The 18,761-nt window shown below is 39.0% G+C and overlaps 1 protein-coding gene across 1 annotated transcript in view; it reads left to right on the top strand.

The window, feature by feature from the left end:
- rngtt (RNA guanylyltransferase and 5'-phosphatase) overlaps positions 1–18,761 on the top strand; it is an 87,687-nt gene that overhangs the window by 53,581 nt on the left and 15,345 nt on the right. The window contains exons 12-13 of the mRNA XM_083933624.1: positions 2,978–3,046; positions 17,079–17,179. Coding sequence (XP_083789750.1) covers positions 2,978–3,046; positions 17,079–17,179 — 170 coding nt within the window. The remainder of the gene's footprint in view (positions 1–2,977; positions 3,047–17,078; positions 17,180–18,761) is intronic.

Consider the following 18,761-nt stretch of genomic DNA (forward strand, 5'->3'; position numbering starts at 1 on the left):
TCATTATCATTATAGATGAATAAACACAGAGCAGCTGAGACACGCCAGTTTGTTCTAATGCTTTCACAGGAGAGCCCTGCAGTGCTGTGGTGTATGAAATGGTTGACCAGCCTTGCATAAAGTACAAATGTAGTTATGTTATATTACACGCTTTTTTTGTATTTATGATTGAGGTTATAATTTGGTTTGTCTCCCACCAGCACCAGGACAGATGATGACAATCTGCCATCTCCTGTGTGCCATCTCCTGTGTAGTGAATGCGTCTCGGCTCTGATGACTGTTGACAGTCTTCATATCTCCTGAACACTTTGCTATCTCCTAGTCAACAGGCACTCACATTGACCATGACCGCTAATGGAAATGTTGGAGCTGGAGAGAGATGCTGTCATTGTTAATTAAAATATAATCATTTCATTTTATTGTCTCCTATCATTCAGACAGGAGACAACTCACAATATCTTATAAAAAGCCACTCAAAGCACAATGTCCGACATTTCAATATCTCCCTACATAGCACATCGCTCTCTGCTTTAGTTCATCATGATGGCTTGGATATGATACCTGATATCGGCTGCAGTGCACTAATGCATATGCTTTCTATTTTATTGACCAAGGCCATTTCCTGCCTGTCTAAATATCTTTACCATCTGCACGTACGTACAGAGTAGCAAAGATCACTTGACAAGTTTTCTCACTAAAGGATTGCAATAGAATCCATAGTTTTCGCTCTGAAATTCTACGGTCAACAGTGATTCTGCAATCGCTGTTCATGTCTACCCTTTAAAAAGCCTACAGATTGTGCTCTGTGTAGTTATGTGCAATCATATATTAGATTTGGCATTTGGTATTAAATTTCAGCCGAACATTTTCCAAGGCATTTGATACGTTTTAAGATGGATTTCCTACCTCCAGAGCAGCAGCAGCAGGTTTCTCTTCATACCAGTGCAGTATGGAAATAAACTCTGCTCAGATTGGTCATCCATCACAAAGAGCATAACAACACATAAAACTTTATGCACAGTTTTATTTTTTGGAAAGTGACATGGTTGAATTTTTGGTGCAGTTTCATTTCCATCTCATTTCTCGTGTTCACTGTCACAAGGTCTCGCATTTCAGTTCCTTGCCTTTTCAAATATAACTGAAGATGGAGCACTCAGTCAACCTTCACATTGTCTCCTCCTTGTCCAAGCACACAAAAGCCTCAGTCTTCATGTCCGTACTCGACTGCACAGAATTCTTAACATTGTACAGATTTCTGCTCTTTTCTTCTCTGCTTTGATACTCTGGAATTAAACCCAAACACTGATGTTGGCTTATCCATTTCCAACATTCAGCCTTAATTTATATATTTTATTGAAGGTCTGATAGCACAAGAAGGAGCGTGTGGTGAAGGTGTGACAACATTTTATCGCCTTCTTGGAGTCATACCTCAATGAAATCTGAACACAAAGACATGTTTTTAGATTCAGTGTGACTTGCAATTCATAGGGATATCACTGTCTCATTAGCAAATAAACATTGATATTTTTTAATTATTTATAATTTACCTTTATTTGACCAGGACTATTCCCTTTGCAATTCAGGATTTCTTTTACAAGGCAGACCTTGCCAAGACATCGAACAATGAATTAGCAATGTTCAGTAACGTGACATGTGAATTCAGTGCAGGGCTGTAGACAAGACCAACTTTATCAAGTCCAAGTCAAGCCCAAGACCCGGTCTAGTCGGGTCTGAATCAAAACTGAGTTCAGAGCAAATTGAATCTTGTGTTAGACCTTAATAGTAATAGTGTCTTAGCGGTGCTTACGTAGTGAATAAGGATTTTGGACAGATCTATAAACAAGATCGATCTATCTTCTACCATCAAACTAAACAATGCGTCGAATGTAGAAAAAGTTCTGTACAACTGATCCCGATTCAGCAGGCAGGAACAACTTTAAAAGTTCTCAATATCAGAGTCCAACAAGACACAGAACCAAGACAAGTAAAAGTGTTCTTGAGTCCAAGTACTTCAGCCCTGATTCAGCAGTCAAATAATCCTGTTTTTATAATCGTCCATCCTTACTCAAGGTCAAAGTGACTCTGTAGCTCACACCAAGATTAGTGTGCAAAAAATTAACTCATAAAGATAAATCTGCTTAGAAATCATTTATAACTTAGTAATCCAGTGATAGTCGCCTGTGCATCCATGGGTACACTGCAAATAGGAACTGCCAGTAGCATACTTCTAATGATGCCAATTTACCAAAATATATTCTAATATTATATATATAATATAGGAAAAAAGTTGTAGGCCATAGCTAACTAACTGCCCTCATTGCAACTTTACATTTCCTGTTAACAGCCCCTAAATCACAGAAACTATAGTTCCAAAAGTTATAGTATAATTATCTTCTTAACAGAAGTAAGATAAAGGTATCAGTATTCCTGTCCTTATAGTCTTATTTTAGTGCCTCTAATATTCCTTGCTGTAGTTGTCATGGCTGTTGATGTGCTCAATGATGAGGAAAATGTGCTTCTGTTGTACAGTAGCTCCTCTCCTGGGCATCCCGCTTCCCCCCATAATGTGGTGCTGCAGGTTCCCTACAGCAAACGTGGTGCTTGGTGTTAATGAAAGAAATGAAACTCAATCTCTCCACTTATCAGAAACTTAATGATTTGTTGCTATTCTGGTCCTAAACCTGGGCTGTCAGGTTACAGATATTTATGTCTCAGCCATGCATTATCAATCAAGAAGATGAGTGCTTAGTTTCAGGGCTAGATAGATGAAACCAAGGTCTCAGACTCTCAAGTATAAGCCTCCCAGTCGTGTTAAAACTTACTTTTAGATGGTTAAGTATTGGCAGACTACATCTGTAGTTGACTTTATAAATCAATTTCATTTCATGTGTTTCCAGTGAAAGCTTTCAGCTACCCTTCTTGTCATTTATCAGTTTTGCTTGGCTGAAACTGTTTCCTCCTTTTTTCTATTTTTCAGCTCCTGGAAGGCAGCTTCACCTCCCAGGTCAGCCACGAAGTCGACGGGCTTATCTTCCAGCCATGTGGGGTAAGCCTCCATTTATGTATGACAATGTGTCACTTTTTAAAGCCGTGGCCACCGGTTGTCATGTAATTCTTTTTCTTCCACCGAGCTCCTACATGAGAATCCAACAGTCTTTACCACCCGCCGTTTGTCACTCTCATCAGTCTTGCCCTCTGTTATTGTAAAGGAAGCCACACTCCTACATGAATTCACATAAACACAGGGCTCTCTGTAAGAGCCTGCACAGTAAAACAGACACATGGCAGTTAGTGCTACGACGGAAATGGCCTTGGTGAGTATACCAATCTACTTGGTTGTTAGAAGAGCAGAAAATGGCTTTCATCTGTGACAGTAGTGCTATTCCTCTTTTCTTGTCCTGGGATGGACTCAGAGGCTCATATTCCACTCTGTAATATATGAAATATCATATTGTTCATAACATTAATACACAAATGGTACAGGTAGGTGCGTAGATGTGAGCACAAGTAATATTAAAGGTATTTTGAGATATGGAAAAAAGCTGCAGATAGCTGACTGCCGTGTATCACAGTTGTTTTTATATTATCCTCAGCTTTGACACATTCAAGCATCAACAGTGCATTAGTTTGCGTTAAGCACCTGTATCAAATTCTGTCTTAAACTCTATTTTGCGAAGCATTTGCTTTATTTTACTTGTTTACTTGCTTTGTGTCTTAAAATCTCAGGTAATCTCACATCTTTTAACTGGGCGCATTTACGTTTAATAGCACATTGAATCCAAAGCAAGCATTTAAAAGGAAAAAAAGCAAAAACATCTACAAAGTCACACACATAACTAGTATATCAAGAAAACGTTCACAGTAATCCAATAACAGTCTTGTATTCCAACTTATATACGTGCCTAAACTCTAAATCACTTCACTAATATAAATGTGATTGTAAAAAGCCTTCCCCCCCACTTGTGGTTTTAAGTTCTCTGCCATGGGAGAATATTTCAAATATTTACTAGTCTGATTTTACCTTTTGGCACAACTTTGAGCAGGAAAATCAGCAACCTCTTTCTGGTTGAATTGACAGCAGATTTGCACAACAAATAAAAATCGTCTCTTTAGTCAAATGTTTATAATCAACAGGGTATAACAACTGCAGCTCAGACATGGTGCACTTAAGCCTATTGCATCTCTGGTCCAATCAGAGATGTTTTAACCTCACCATGTATTTTAATCCACAGATAAGAATGCAGAGTTGTTCTGCTTTATGTGACTGTTGTGAAGTTACTGCTTATATTCTCTGTTGCCTAGTGTCTCCCCCAGTATCAATTATTGCTTAAACCTTTTTAATACAGCTAATGTCTATGGGAGGGAATGAGCAGGTGAAATTCTAATTATGAAGATTTAAAGAATACCAAATGGAAGCAATCTTGCTTTTGGCGTAGCTGTAATTCATTGAATTCCTATTGATTATGTAGATTTACACCAGCAGCAGAAACCTAGTTCACCCTGCCTTTGATCAATAAAGTAAGATAAACAGGGGCTCATTACAAAGTCCCTGGCAGTGACAGATATTTAAAAAAAAAAGTTTTGTTATTAAAATTCACTGATCTTGAGAGCACATTAGCACATATGATCATTAAAAGGTGAATATTTGCTTTTAGTTTAAAGCAAAATAAAACTAATAACACAGTCTGTGTGTCTCTCTCTTGTTTTGTTGAGCGTTTTTCTCTTCTTCTCTGTGATTTGTGAAGTAATTATCATACAGTGTATAACTGTGGCAATAGCCGTCACATAGCAACAGTTCTCAGGAGAGCTGCAAATTAAATTTGGTGGAGGCTAGTTTACACAGCTGCACTTTCTGTCCACCACAACACGAGCAGAGATGATCTGCATCTCCAAGCAGCAGACATCTCTCCGAGGCTGCTTAATTGATGCTTCACAGTCTCGATCAATATGGCAACATAAATATATTGTTTTCGCAGGTGTTTGCAATCCCTCCCACTGCCACAATATTTCTCCATTCTGGTGGTTGTCAAAATTGGATTCAGCTTGTCTATGAAAATTCGATTTGTTAGTAGAGAAGAAGGGATGATAATTAGATTGAGTTCTCTTATTTCCACAGTGTATTTCAAATGTATTAAACGGTAGGTAAAATATTGAACAGTTCAGTGGGAGAAAAATGAATCCTGTAATCCTGGTTTCCTTTTTTAAGCTTATGCAAGATATGCTTAAAAGAGAATATTTTTAGGAGATTGTATTGAATTTCCAAATTATACACAATTCTGACAAGAAAATTATTTTAGATTTAGAGCACTATGGTTGATGCAGTCAGCTATCGATTTTTTGTCTTCTGTAGCTTCAGCCGGTTTGATGGATCATAAACAACAGGGCCGGAGAAAGGTGTTGAAAGCAGTGTGACCCTCTGGGTGTAAAGGTGTATGTGGCATTTATCGAACTGGCTGAGGAAATTGCAAACATCATCCCCATCGCCAGTCATGGATTAGGAATACACTGTTAACCAGGGTTTGTGATTTGTTTTGGCAGGTGCTTTCAGCTAACAACTGAGTGCTGTTAAACAAGGAATAGAAAGCTGGGGCAATGTGTGAATGTTCGGTCGATGAGAAAACTGATGGCAAAGACAGGTCGCCATTCAGACAAGTCCATTCTGTTGGCAGGTGCCTTTTGCACCCCTCTTTATATAATTCTCGCCTTTTGAATTGGATGAAAGTCCTTTCACAGCTCTACCAGGCAGTGTATGATACACAACTCATTTAAGAAATTACCACCATACACAGACATTTGTCCCATTAAAGCTGTCTGTGCTCAGTCTGATCCGTCAATCTGTCATCAAATCACCGTTCAGTAAGATGCATTTCAGCAGTTTTGTGAATCTGACAGAAGGAAATCCCTCCAAACTCTTGAAGGTCAGCATCTGGTACCCGTCTGCACTGTCGCTCAAACAAATGGGCCAGGTCGGAAAAGCTGGCAAGTGTAATGTGACTAAATGATGATGCAAATAGTCGGCCATCTGATGTGACATTGCAAAAGAAGAGACACTGTCTGGCTTTACTCTTTTATTGCAACATTACACAACACTAAACAATTATTCTTGTTTACGAGGGTTTTGGTTCTATGAATCTGAACGTCTTTAAACAACATAAAACAACAATAATTACTTGAACTAGATTAGTTTCATTCACATGCGTCGCACCACTTGGCTAATGACAACAACAGTGTGGCAGTGGCCTGGGTGTCATTCTGACAGCCTCCGCATGCTCTTAAATACAGCAGCAGACACTCATTTATATGGTAATGACAACCCTTAACAACTTGGTGATGGCAAGGTGACAGACTGCACTTTCTGTTTGTAGGGCTACTTTAAAATGGTCTGTGCCAAAAGCATAGCCCTCAGCATTACCATTTTTATGAGACTCTTTGGAAATAATTGGAAGAGACCCAAGTCATACTTGACAAACCCTGTTCCGGCTGTATTCGTTTACATTCCAAAAGTAAATATGAAAAAGTCCTCTGCGTGGTGCAGTGTTACATTTTTGTCTGGATAGTGCTAGATCGGAAAACTGTGAAGATGGATTGCAGCATTCTTCCCCTGCATTTACACAGTCACTAATAGACAACCTAACCTAATATCTGAGGAGAGAATGTGTTGGCCTACACCAAATTAAACTCGCACAGCACGATGGTAAACAGCACTGAGAAGTATTTTCCAAGAGGTTATCAAAAATTTAAAAGGGAAAATGAACGACATTGGCTAGAGGCAGATAAGGGGATGAGGGCCATTCCTGCTATTGGGCACTTTTTCAGTTTAATTTCTTTCGTTTTCTTAGAGTATTAGTTTGGAAGAATAATATGTTTTGATTTTGAGATATTTTTGCACCCTTTTTCTGTTTTGTCTGCAGCACAATAATGAGCCATGCGTAGTCAGCATGTCCACACACCATCCCGGTTTCATGTTGTTCTGGTGGACTTCCATATAAAGAAAAGTTTACCGAACTAATGCTTTTTTTCTCTCTCTTTTTTGACCTTTTAGCTTGTGTAATTGGATTATTGATTGATACATTGGCTGTTGTTTGAGATCCCCTTGACATGTCAGCCAATGTAAATAAGCCCTAATTTGTGAAGGACAGCACAGCGTCAGGGGTTGTGGGGGCTCTTAATGACACCCCTCTGAGTGATGACTTGATGTTGTCCATGTGGAAGCACATTCTCCTTTGGGGCAGTCCTGTTTTGTTTCCTTCTTCATTAAGAAATAATCTTGTAATTGCTTTAATTCCCCCAAATTAACTTAGTATTAAAGAACAAATAGTTCATGTGTGTTCTCTCTGTTTGGAGGCAGGAGGTTCTACTAGCATCTGGTTCAAAAGTAGTTTGGCCTGGTCTGACAGATTGCCATTTAATTTAACACAGACATTCATGTCCCTTTCAGAATGGATTGTAATCACTTTGGTGATCTTTCACTTTACATATAGCCCAATCATCCTCAGGTCAAAATGTTAGCTTAATAATAACGTGACTAACACTATATGTATTACATTCATTTCATCAGGTCAGTTTTTGTTTGTAAGGAGAAAACACACCCTGCACAAAGAGATCTCTGCTTTGAGGAATGCACTCTTGATCTATAGTTTTGGGATCAGTATCAGTGCAGAAAGAATGGCCCCATTGCTATGTTGTGAATCCCCTCTGAATCCTAACAGAATATACGGTTTTGCGTCAGTTTAGTAGTCAATTTCAGTCTCAAACTAGATGTTTGATATGGTTTAAGTTTACAAGCACATTACTTATTTATTAAAGGCCAATTTACAGCAGTTCACAGTAACAGAAGGATGATCTTGAATTATTTTATCACCAACACGACTAATCCCAACCATTAATGTCCAATAATGACAATAATAGCACTGTCTTACATTGCAATTGTTTTCCAAAGTCATTGATTTTGTTGATCTCTGCACCAACTAGTGCCCTGTTAATCTCTTCTTGTTTGAATGGGCTTAGGGTTGTCTCTGTGTTAATCATAGCAGGGTTTTGCTGCTCTGAACATCCATTAATATGAACACAAAGGTTGTCCCTGCAGCAGCCCGCAGTCACTGAGTGTGTTATCTCACCAAACACATGGTGTCCTTGGAATATTTTGTCTTTATTAGGGAACATCGGAAAGATTTTGAATTTATAACACAACCATTGCCACAGATGGTACAACTGCTTATGGGAGAGCACTCCAGATGGTGATCTCTGTACAAAGAATGTTTTTTAAAATCTCTAATAATTACAGCTCCACTCAAAAATCCAACTCAGTACAGAAGGTGAATCATATTGTTAAAGATGATCCAACACGGATACATGAGATTATGAGGTCTCATCAATGGCTGTGCATTCATTTCATCTGTGCTTTTTGTTCCTCACTGTATCTTTAACCCCCCTCCATCCTTGTATTCTTCAACCTTAGTTATTCCAGGACAAATTTTTACTACCACTGCACCATTTTTGCACATTCACACCAAATCCCAGCCAAAAAACAAAAACACACTTTCAGTGACAATGTTATTCTCACGAAACAGGCCAGTGTGTCTGGGCTGTAACAGAGGGAGATTTTCTCTGGGGAACAGATTTATTGGACTCGTCCAGCCTATTCTCTGTAATCCGCAGCACACTTAAACAATAAAGCTGCCTCGGAGCAAAAAGCTGTTATTGAAATTAGACTGAAGAAATTGTGAACTAAAGGACCTACCTTTAAGCATAGCCTCAAGCAAGCTTCTGTGTATTCATTAGAATTACACTTTAAACATTTATTAAGATTTGTATTACTGTGAACACCTACTACTATCATTTGTTTAATTCACAACATCTGTTATTATAATGGTATGTGTACATTAAAGATAATCAGCCTTTGTACATTAGGCTTTAGGTTTGTTGAATCACGTCATTACAAATAATTCATTCAATGCTAAAACCACTCTTAAAATGCTTGTGGGCAGTAGCCAAGGCTTATTTCAAAATTATATTCCAAAAAAGCCAAATATTAGTCGGAGGGAGTATTCTTATCCATATAAAAGGCAAATTTATCTCAGAAACTCCAAAGCAAATTGTATATATGTGTTAGAAAATCTGGAGTAAAGATAGAACATTATATGAAAGCCACTTATCATATTTCCACGGACCTTCTCAACTTTTTTTTCATGCCAGCGTATATACTGTCCTGTATAAAGAGCAACTGTTCTGCATCTTAGTATTCTGGTTTAGTGTTTCCTCCCCACACTTTGAGACGAAGTGAAAATGATAGGGCCCTATTTCTTCCTGTGGAAATATGGATTGTACTAGATCAAATACAACCTGGCTATTTCTGGACTTTAAAAGGGTAACAAATCTCTGATCTGCAGACGCTCAACAGCTCACCATGTTGTTTGCTTTTATCTCCCTGGGCTTATTTATTTCCCCACATTGACAGCAGGGAAAGACTAGAGCTTGGTTTTTACCTTAACAATCGCAACAAAGGAACCGGGTCTAACTGAAAGTTTCATCACAGTAGCATTGAAAATGTATTAAACCGTTTTTAAATGTATAATAATGGGTTTAATTTGCATTCATTCATTTTAGTAATTAATATGCAGAGCCCTCTGGTCAAGGTGTCCGCTGGAGTTTACAGTTAAAAGATTATTAAACCTCATTTAAGTCCATGTAAAGTAAATTCCGGGATTTCAAAACACATTATACATGACAATAGATGATTGCTCTCAACTGTAGTTTATGCAATCCTAAATTATGGAGTCAGGGCATTGAACAGTTTTGGGGTTTAAGGGCGCACTCACACTGTCCTTCTGTACCGGGCCAAAACCGTTTTTTCAGCTAAAGCCTAGTGCGTTTAAGCAGTGCACCCGTTCCGCGCATAACTGCGGACAGCGGGCCGTCCACTTGAAAGAGGTGGGCTTTTGTGGAGGCGTTTGCACATGTACAAGCACGAGTGTGCGCACGTGCACGAGCACGAGCACGAGCCTTACGGCGGTATGTGTGCCTGTTCGGACATAGAAAATAGAAGGACGGACCGTGCGCGGACATTTAACAACAACAACAACAATGGCGGTGAAAGGTTCACGTTGGTGTGATGCGGAGGTGGAGTGTTTACTGCAGATTTGGTCGGATGAAAATATTCAAAAACAGTCGACAAGACGCACAAAAACTCAGAGGTCTATGGAAAGATTTGTAAACAAAGCCACACATACGCGATCAATGCGTGTGACGTGTTACGGTGTGATGACGTATGGACAGCAAGAAGCATTGGCCGAGGCCCAGGCAGTGTGAGTACAAACAGGGCTGGGGCGCGGGGGGAGAGGGAGGGGGGACAAGTACCCTAATGACGTGAAACCTTATTTTTTCATACTCAGATCTCACTTTTGTCATTGCTTTACACAGACTTAACGTTTCTCTGTTGGCATAGGATTAAAGCTGAAATACTGCCAGAAAGGCACATTTTCTTTTCCCTTTGATACAAAATCCTCCGCCATCCTCTTGACTAACAACTGCAACGCTGCTGCTGCTGTACAGAGGAGACACTTTCAGCTTAATCGGACGGGGTGTGAATTACAGTAGACCACCCTCATTGTTCTAATCCGTCAAAATGACAGACAGCCTTCAAATGTATCTGTCTTTGTTAAAATAGAAAATAGTCATGAGGGGAAATATTTAATTAATGCAACCACTGGTCCCTAAAGCTGCTTTCTGATAACCTGTCAAACCTCTGCAAGAGTAACGCATGGTTAATGATGATGATGATGATGATGACTGATGATGCCTTTTCATTCATGAGCTTTAATGTTAAGTTCACACTTGGACAGCCATTGTTGGTGTTTTTTCTGTGTAGTGTTTTTCTTGCCAATTCGGGCTGTTTAGAAAACGCACTTGCTTGTGGAAATTATAAAGTTTTAGGTTGCAGTTTTGTGGACAACTTTGAGTTTTTATCTTTGTCACCAAAAAAGGTTGAGTTCAAGTAGAAATAGAAAACTGCAAAGTCAGCCGAGCAGCACTTGCACAGCAGTACTACTTGTGATGCCTCCAGTCATGTTGTGCTGGTATTTTTTAAAGAGTTCATTATATCCAGAATTCTTTTAACAAGAGATAAGGAGATGCAGTCCAGGAAACAGAAGAAAGGAGCGTCTAATATAACTGAGAGAGTTGCAGGTTTGAAAAGGTAGATGGAGAAAAGTGACCAGCCATCCTGTAATCTTGTAAGAATTCTCTGGATTATATCCTTGATAATATAATAATAATAATAAAACAAACCAAAAAAAGAAATCTGTATGGCCAAAAACTAATTGGGGGTAAATTAAAAAATAAGTAAATTATTAACAGGACCCTTTAAAAACCTTATGGGTGTGGTCTGAAGCTGCTGGTTTCACTTGTTTCCACTTTGACGGTTGGTAGAATTAACATGCAAAGAAATGCAGAACGCTAGGTGGTAAACAGTGATGGAAACGAAAGGTTTTCTGAGGAAGGAAATGCATTCAGGGCACTTCTTAGACCTCAAGTATACACACAAAAACTGAATGTGAACATAACTTTCACACACAGGACTTTTCACCCGCTGTAGCAGTTCATATCCCAGACGTACTAAACTAAACCACAACCTTTTTGTCTTATTCTAACCAAGTGGTTTTCATGCCTAACCGCCACCTTTTGTAGGCTTAAATCAGTCACGTAACGGTAGTTTTGTTGCATCGATGTCGCGGCCCACCTTTGGTCCGTCACCTTCTGGCGGTCCACCTCACAGTCGACTTTCCGTTTCGTAAGATATACAAATTTGTGTGCAGAACTTTTCGTACGATAACGTACAAACCTGTTCATGACAGTACCTTGTTTTCCGTAATTTTTTCTTTATCCAATTGTATTTACATACAGTAGTTGTATACTATGATGTGTTATGCGTATACTCTGTACAGTGTGCATACAAGTATTTATTCATAGCAGAGACAGAATACTCTTTTGCATTAAGTAGCTACTTCTACAAAGTTCTAAAGTTTGACCTTTGAATTAGACCTCGTAACCGTGTCTGGGGTGGCTGCTGGACTATTAACTACCACAAAGATGGTTTTGCATACTTCCAAAGAAGTAATTGATTTGTTTGACAGTAATATAGTCATTTATATCTACTTAAAATGAATGTAGAAATCTTAAGGCCATACTTAAAGCTTTCACACACCTCCCTCATTTTTTCCCCTACCCTCAGCCTTTAAATGTCTAACTTGAGACAGCAGACAATTTATATGCAGTGGAACATCATTACATGAAAAATATTCTGATAGATGGGAGATGTGTTCTTGAATGCAAGGGCGGGTTTGAAGGTCTGTTTTGCACTTTGATAATAAAGCTCTTGTTAGGTATGTGCAGTCACCTATTGACAAGGCTGATGATAGTAATGAAAGTGAGAGTGCAACTGGCAGCCCTTTTTCATTTCGGAATGAATTTGAAGGTAGCAAATTTATTTAATCTGCAGTCTGATTGGATTTTCATGATGTTGTTGCCGTGGTTCTGCTTGTTTCGATGAAGCAAATACAACTTTGTTTGAAAATGTAGCAAAAACAACATATCAGAACAGATCATCAGGGCAGAAAGGCAGACTATTCATTTTCTAATAGTGATTCACATGTGCCGTTATGGTTTTTACCACAGTAAAACACACATAACAGACACACATAAACCATGCAAACTTCTTGCCTTTAGATTTAAGCTCTTCAGAAGTTGGTACCATAAAGCTTTCTCTTTTATTCAGCTCAATTATGAAGTCATTTGATCAACAATTGACAAGGACTTAATCACTAGCCCCGTGTGAATATGGCATTTCACAATAGAGCTACAGAAGGGGTATATGTCATTTCACAAGAGGTTATTTTGATGCCTGTGCAGCATAGCATAAGTAACTGCTTTGAAAAATGTTCCTTTTTACACCCACATTTTCCAGAAGAAAAGATGTACTCTGTTGAGGTTCTTCAAAAGAGATGCCCTCTTTTCCTGCTCTCTAGCTAACTGCAGTGAAAAGCCTTTGTGGAGTGTTCTGGTTTCAAAGACACATGAAGGCTGCCTCACACATGGAGCGCTCCACCGTGGACAAAGCAGAAGGACACCCCCGACTCATGTTTCCTTCCTTTTACACACAAATGGAGAAAGTTAACCTATACCCTTGATTCATCCGTTTTATAAAAGTTGATTTGCAGACTTTTCCATCAGTGCAGGATTTTATTTTCATAATGATGCCCACAATGCAAAACATAAATCTCATTAATTCATCCCTTTTTCAAGTCAAAAATGTTTTTTAATGTTTTTAATAATATTGTTAAAGCTGCAGTTGGTAACTTGGATTAAAAAAAATAACCTGACAGTAGTACATGAGACAGACTACCACGACTTAAAGGTTAATTACGTAGAATCTTTATTAAAAGCTATATTTTTTTTTTAAAATAATACACCCACGGGGTGTTTTGAGGGGTACAGAATAAAAGTATTGCTTTTCCATTAAAAAAAAAATATTTAGGCTGAATTAATATATTTACATTTTTGTGACAGGTTTGACAATGACGTTCTGTTTATATTGTAGCAGCCAATAGCAGCCGGCATTGCAGGTTGTCTGTTGTTGGGTGCAGCTACTGTAGGCTGGCACTGGGTGAAATGGAGTTTGCCAAACCTGCAGCTGCTTTGGAGCCTCAGCGAAGGGGACATTATTTGTCCGAGCGGCTGAAACGAGAATCAATATCCATCTCTCTATCTGCCTTCAGCCTCACTGTCACTGCTGTGGCAGCTGCTGCTCTGCTCACGCCGATCAGGTTTCAGAAAGAAATAAGAGTTGAGAGCTAGCTAAAATTAATTGATTAGTCCAAATTAGTCGTTACCCTGTATGCTTCATCACTTGACATGGCGCAGGCTGATCACTTGACACACTCGGCAACGAACCTGGCAACCCGACTGCTGGAATTATTTTTTGTTGTTGCAACTACGATCTTGAGACACTAGATGACGGTGTTCTGCTCATTCTCCATATTAAACCTTTAAAGTCATAATCCGTATGATCTGAGATAGCTCTTTGGCGGTAAGATATAATTGCAGCCGAGCCTGTTCTTTCTTTTTTGATTTATTGTCCTCTTTATGTTTCCCTCTTAAATCCATACACACACACACCAGGGCTCAAGACTGCGACCATACTTTACCTTGTGAGCTGAGGGTCTCTTCAAAGCCCTTATTCTGAATGTATGGTATATTTTTTAGTATTGTACTGTCATGACAGCAATGATGCTCTTGCTTTACCTTCTATGTTGCATGTTCAAAAGTGCACAATACAAATGTGACACTGAATTTGAAACAGCACATTGTAATTTATGCATCTATTATTGACTTAAGGGGTGTGCTCCTAAAATTTCTGGCTGCGCTCCTAAAATTTTCAGTTGGGGGGCCATAGTGCTCCTAGTCTGGAGCCCTGCACACACAGGTGTTCCTATTACACTTCTGCCCTTACTACAAGCCTGACTCAGGAGTTGGACGTTCCGATTACAAGTGAACGCAGCATTACTGTAAGTGACGATCTGGAACGACAGACCAACCGCTGTCAGCAGGGTCACTAACATGGCAACCTATTAACATCTAGTGAGGGAATGCTTCAACAGACACAATATTGTAATACTCGGCAAAAAGGCAAGTAGAAGTTCTTTCATTAGTGGGTCATATAATCGATAATTAACTCACTCTTTGATAGGTAGTTACTTAAAAGACAATTAGCTAAATTAAAATCTTACGGAATATAACTTCAAAGAAAACAATCTGATTTTTTTTGTAATTTCACTGACACTGATACTATGTATTAAAAAATAAAATAATCCTTAAAATTTACGTTCATTATTTCTTTAGACTTCAGTGTTTTATTTGATGGCCCTGGCATTTGGCCTTTGTGCCCAAAAAAATAATTGACAACACCAAAGGCCAAGTGACCTTCCCCTAAAATGATTTGATCCCAGACCTAGTTTTTTGGATTATCCAACAGCATCTGAAAAACCATTTCCCACATCAGCTATTGCCAGGGTTTTCACAAAACAACCTTTTGTAACTTCTCAAAACTGACACACCGTTGATAACATCCACTTCACGCAACGATTGACCAGGTGTGGAGGACTGAAAGTAAGGCACAGTTTGAACTTTTGTCTCAATTCATTGTTATCACATAAAACTATTGTACAGTCACTTCTTGTGTGTTCACCGGAGAACAACTTCATAGAGACTGTCCAAATGTGTGCAACCCTATTTGTATGCGTCACTGTGTCGGTACTACAAAAACAGCGCTCTTGGAGAAAGATCGGGGAGGCGTATGATGCTGCCTGGAGCCAGGTTATAATGGCTTTTTGCTCCACCCTTGGAATTGAGTTATGTGAAGCGTTTATAAAATCTTGTACAACCTACTTGGTTTCAAGCATACAAAAGCCATTACTTTCTGCTTTGGTACCAGACTTTGACATCACAAGTAAAACGTTGGCTGCAGAATCATATAACATGAGTGTAATTTCTAGGGTTTCTGGTGTTGAGTCTAGACTGGAAACCAGACAAATCTGCCAAACTCATGTTTCATTTGTTCTGGCAGGTAGGTCTGGCCTCTCTCCCATATATACTGTTCCAGTGGCCTGAAATTGTACGGACCAATCACAACTGTATCTCATGTGGGGCGGGTTTAAGACAATGACAGCTTCAGAATCTAGTCTGCCGTCAGCTTTGTTTTTCAGGCTCACAAAACTCATCAAACCATCAAATAAGAATGTGCGGATAAAATATGACTCGATATTCTGTCACTGCTTTTCCTATTTCTTGTATAAAATGTTTAAAGTAACATGGCTCTGATTGGGTCTATCCAATGGTTGTGGGTCTATCCAATTGCATCCTGGCTCTGCACGGTTGACAATTGAGAGTGCAATATGTCTTTATGATGCAGGAAAGTGCATTCTCTGGACTTTTATTCTTTCTGCCCCAAAATGCCTGCAAGGAAATTAGAAAAAGTACATTAATTTATTCTGCTAATATGTTGCTGTTGTTGAATGACTTGAAAGTTACTGAATTCATCTTGTCAAATGAAAAATATACAGTGGAGGCAGATTCCTTAAGATGTCAGTGTTTACCTGACCACAAAACTGATTTTTGTAAATTTCTCTTTTTAAATAAGCTCCCTATGCTTGATTTTAAATTCTTTTTCATTTGGGCTCTTTTTGTGTCTGTAATTTAAAATAAATTATTCATGCTGCGGCCTGTCTTGGCCAGGTGTCCTTTGAAAAATAGGTTCTTAATCTCCTCATGACTCTCCTGGTTAAATAAAGGTTAAATAAATAAAAGATTTGTGGCTGAAAGCCCGGAACCCTTTATTTGGTCATGCGCTGTGACAAAACAGCTTCTCCTGAGGAAACCTGCGTGTTTTCCACACATTTCCCTGAAGTAGACTTCTATTACTGGGCAACCTCACAGTGACATACTCCGGACATCTGTTCCCTCTTTCACCTGTCATGACTTTATATTTCTCATGTTTCATGTCCACTTTAAATGTCAGCTACACATTAATTATCAAGAGTGGTGGAGGAAAACAAGTTTTCTGTTATGCATAACATTTTGCACATTGAGACACAGTAGTGGTGTGAAAACTATAAGTCATGTTGAATCGTAATTTGTCATCCATTTACTAATAATTTCATTTCAAATAAGGAGTACTTGAACAAATTCTTTAATAAGCTCCCTTTTTTTTGACATTGTTGAAACCCAGAGACTAATTATTGACCTAAGAGCAGTTCAGTTCCACATCTGCACAGCTGCTCTAGATACTTAGATACCAACAGTGTATCATAATGGAGGCTAATTTGTTTAAGGGTTTTCAGCTCATTAACTGTGACTGCTGCTTAAAAATTCTCAAATTACTCAGCTATTAAGTCTGCAGCATTATGGGGTGACTCCATGGAGCCGCAGTGTCACCCTTGTGTTACATGAAAGCAGCTTAAATATGTATTAATCCCAGACAAATCTACCATATAATTAATTTCCATGGGATTGGGTTTCACCTGCAGAGATACAAGGCTGGGAGATGTGATGACATCCTCAAGTGGAAGCCCCCCAATCTCAACTCTGTGGACTTTCGCCTCAAGATCACGAAAGTCGGAGGAGAAGGGTAAGTCACTGTTGCCAAGGAAACGCTCCGCCTTATTGGTTTAATAGCACCTATCATTTTGCGACACAGTGGAGTACTTCAAACACGTGTGCAGTTGCTATGGGTTTCGATGTCAAGGAAACACTTTAATCCTTTCTTTAATATCCCTTCTTTTCTCACACTTCCTTTTTCCCTTTGGGGTCAAATTCCTGTTACAGTGATATCTGTAAAGTCTGCAGCGTGCAACACTGTTCATTCCTTTCACCATAATCTGTATATATGTGCTTTTGTCTCCAGGCCAGAAATATCTCATTTGCTATATATACCTATGTGTGCAAAGAAAAACACGACTGCTCTTTTTATGTTTATCGTCCTCTGCTGCATAAATTATTCAGATGCACTGGTGTTCATCCTAGCCGTCATCCTGGTAAACATTAGAGCTCTGCTGAAAAACAATTCCATACTAGAAAAGACAATCAATTCCTGGGGTTCATTACAGCCTTGAGTATGTATGAAATAGAAACTAGTTGTTACATTCAGCGTTGGAAGAATCCAGCAGTCTTTTTTTAGTGGTATGGTTCTATGAAAGGCAGTGTGCAGCTGTCAGGTTGTGTCTTTGGTCCTGACTAACATATCTCGACGGCCTTTTGACTGATTATCAAAGCATTTTGTACAAACATTCCTGGTCCGCGGTAGGGTTGTGCCGATTGGCGATCGGATCACCATTGACGATTAAAAAGTGGGGCCCCCTTAGGGAGGTCAGGTCTCCTACTGTCATTGTAAAGTTTGTGCATTGTCACTTCTGTACTTTAAAGTTTGTCAGCCTGCTCACTGGCGTTTGGATGATCTTGAGTAATCACAGTTGGACATTTTTGGTGTTTAGTTAAATGTCTCAAACAGCTATTGGATGGATTTGGTACAAATATTTCCCAATGACATTGGTTATTCACTTAGCTTTCTTCTACAGTTTGAGATATTTGGCAAATTTCTCGACAACCACTGGATGAATTGCCATGAAATGCAGTGCAGACATCCTCACGATGAGTTGTAATAGCTTTAACAAACCCTTGACATCAGATCAAGATGTTAATTTGTCTTGTAATTTGATTTATGGATACTTGAAGAAAGCTGAGGACAATCCCATCACCCTCAGCTGCACTTTGCATTTCGTGCTGATCAGCAAATGTTAGCATGCTAAAACTTTAAAATCCCCCTCCACTCAAAAATGTAACTATGTAAAATAGCAGAGGGTGGGGCCATGCCAGATGCAAAATTCCTCAATAAGGGAGAAAAAGTTGATGTGCTTCCAGCTGCAAATATGATTTTTTTTTTTTTACTGTGGGAAATCCTTGTTAAACAAAATATTAATCATAGCAGAGTAGTTTTATATACTTTAACACATGTCTGGGGTGGGGCTTTAAACTGAAATGACAAACATGGTAACATCAGCACGTAAGCATTGTTATTGTGAGCACATCCGCATGCTGCCATTAGCTTTGCTCTCAAAGCACCACACTGATATCTCACAGAGCTGCTCACGTGGCATGTAGGCTCACATTCTTGTTTTTCTTTCTGTCAGCACAATGCACATCTCTTCGCTCTG

The sequence above is a fragment of the Echiichthys vipera genome, assembly GCF_963691815.1.
Source record: "Echiichthys vipera genome assembly, chromosome: 19".
Lineage (NCBI taxonomy): Eukaryota > Metazoa > Chordata > Actinopteri > Perciformes > Trachinidae > Echiichthys > Echiichthys vipera.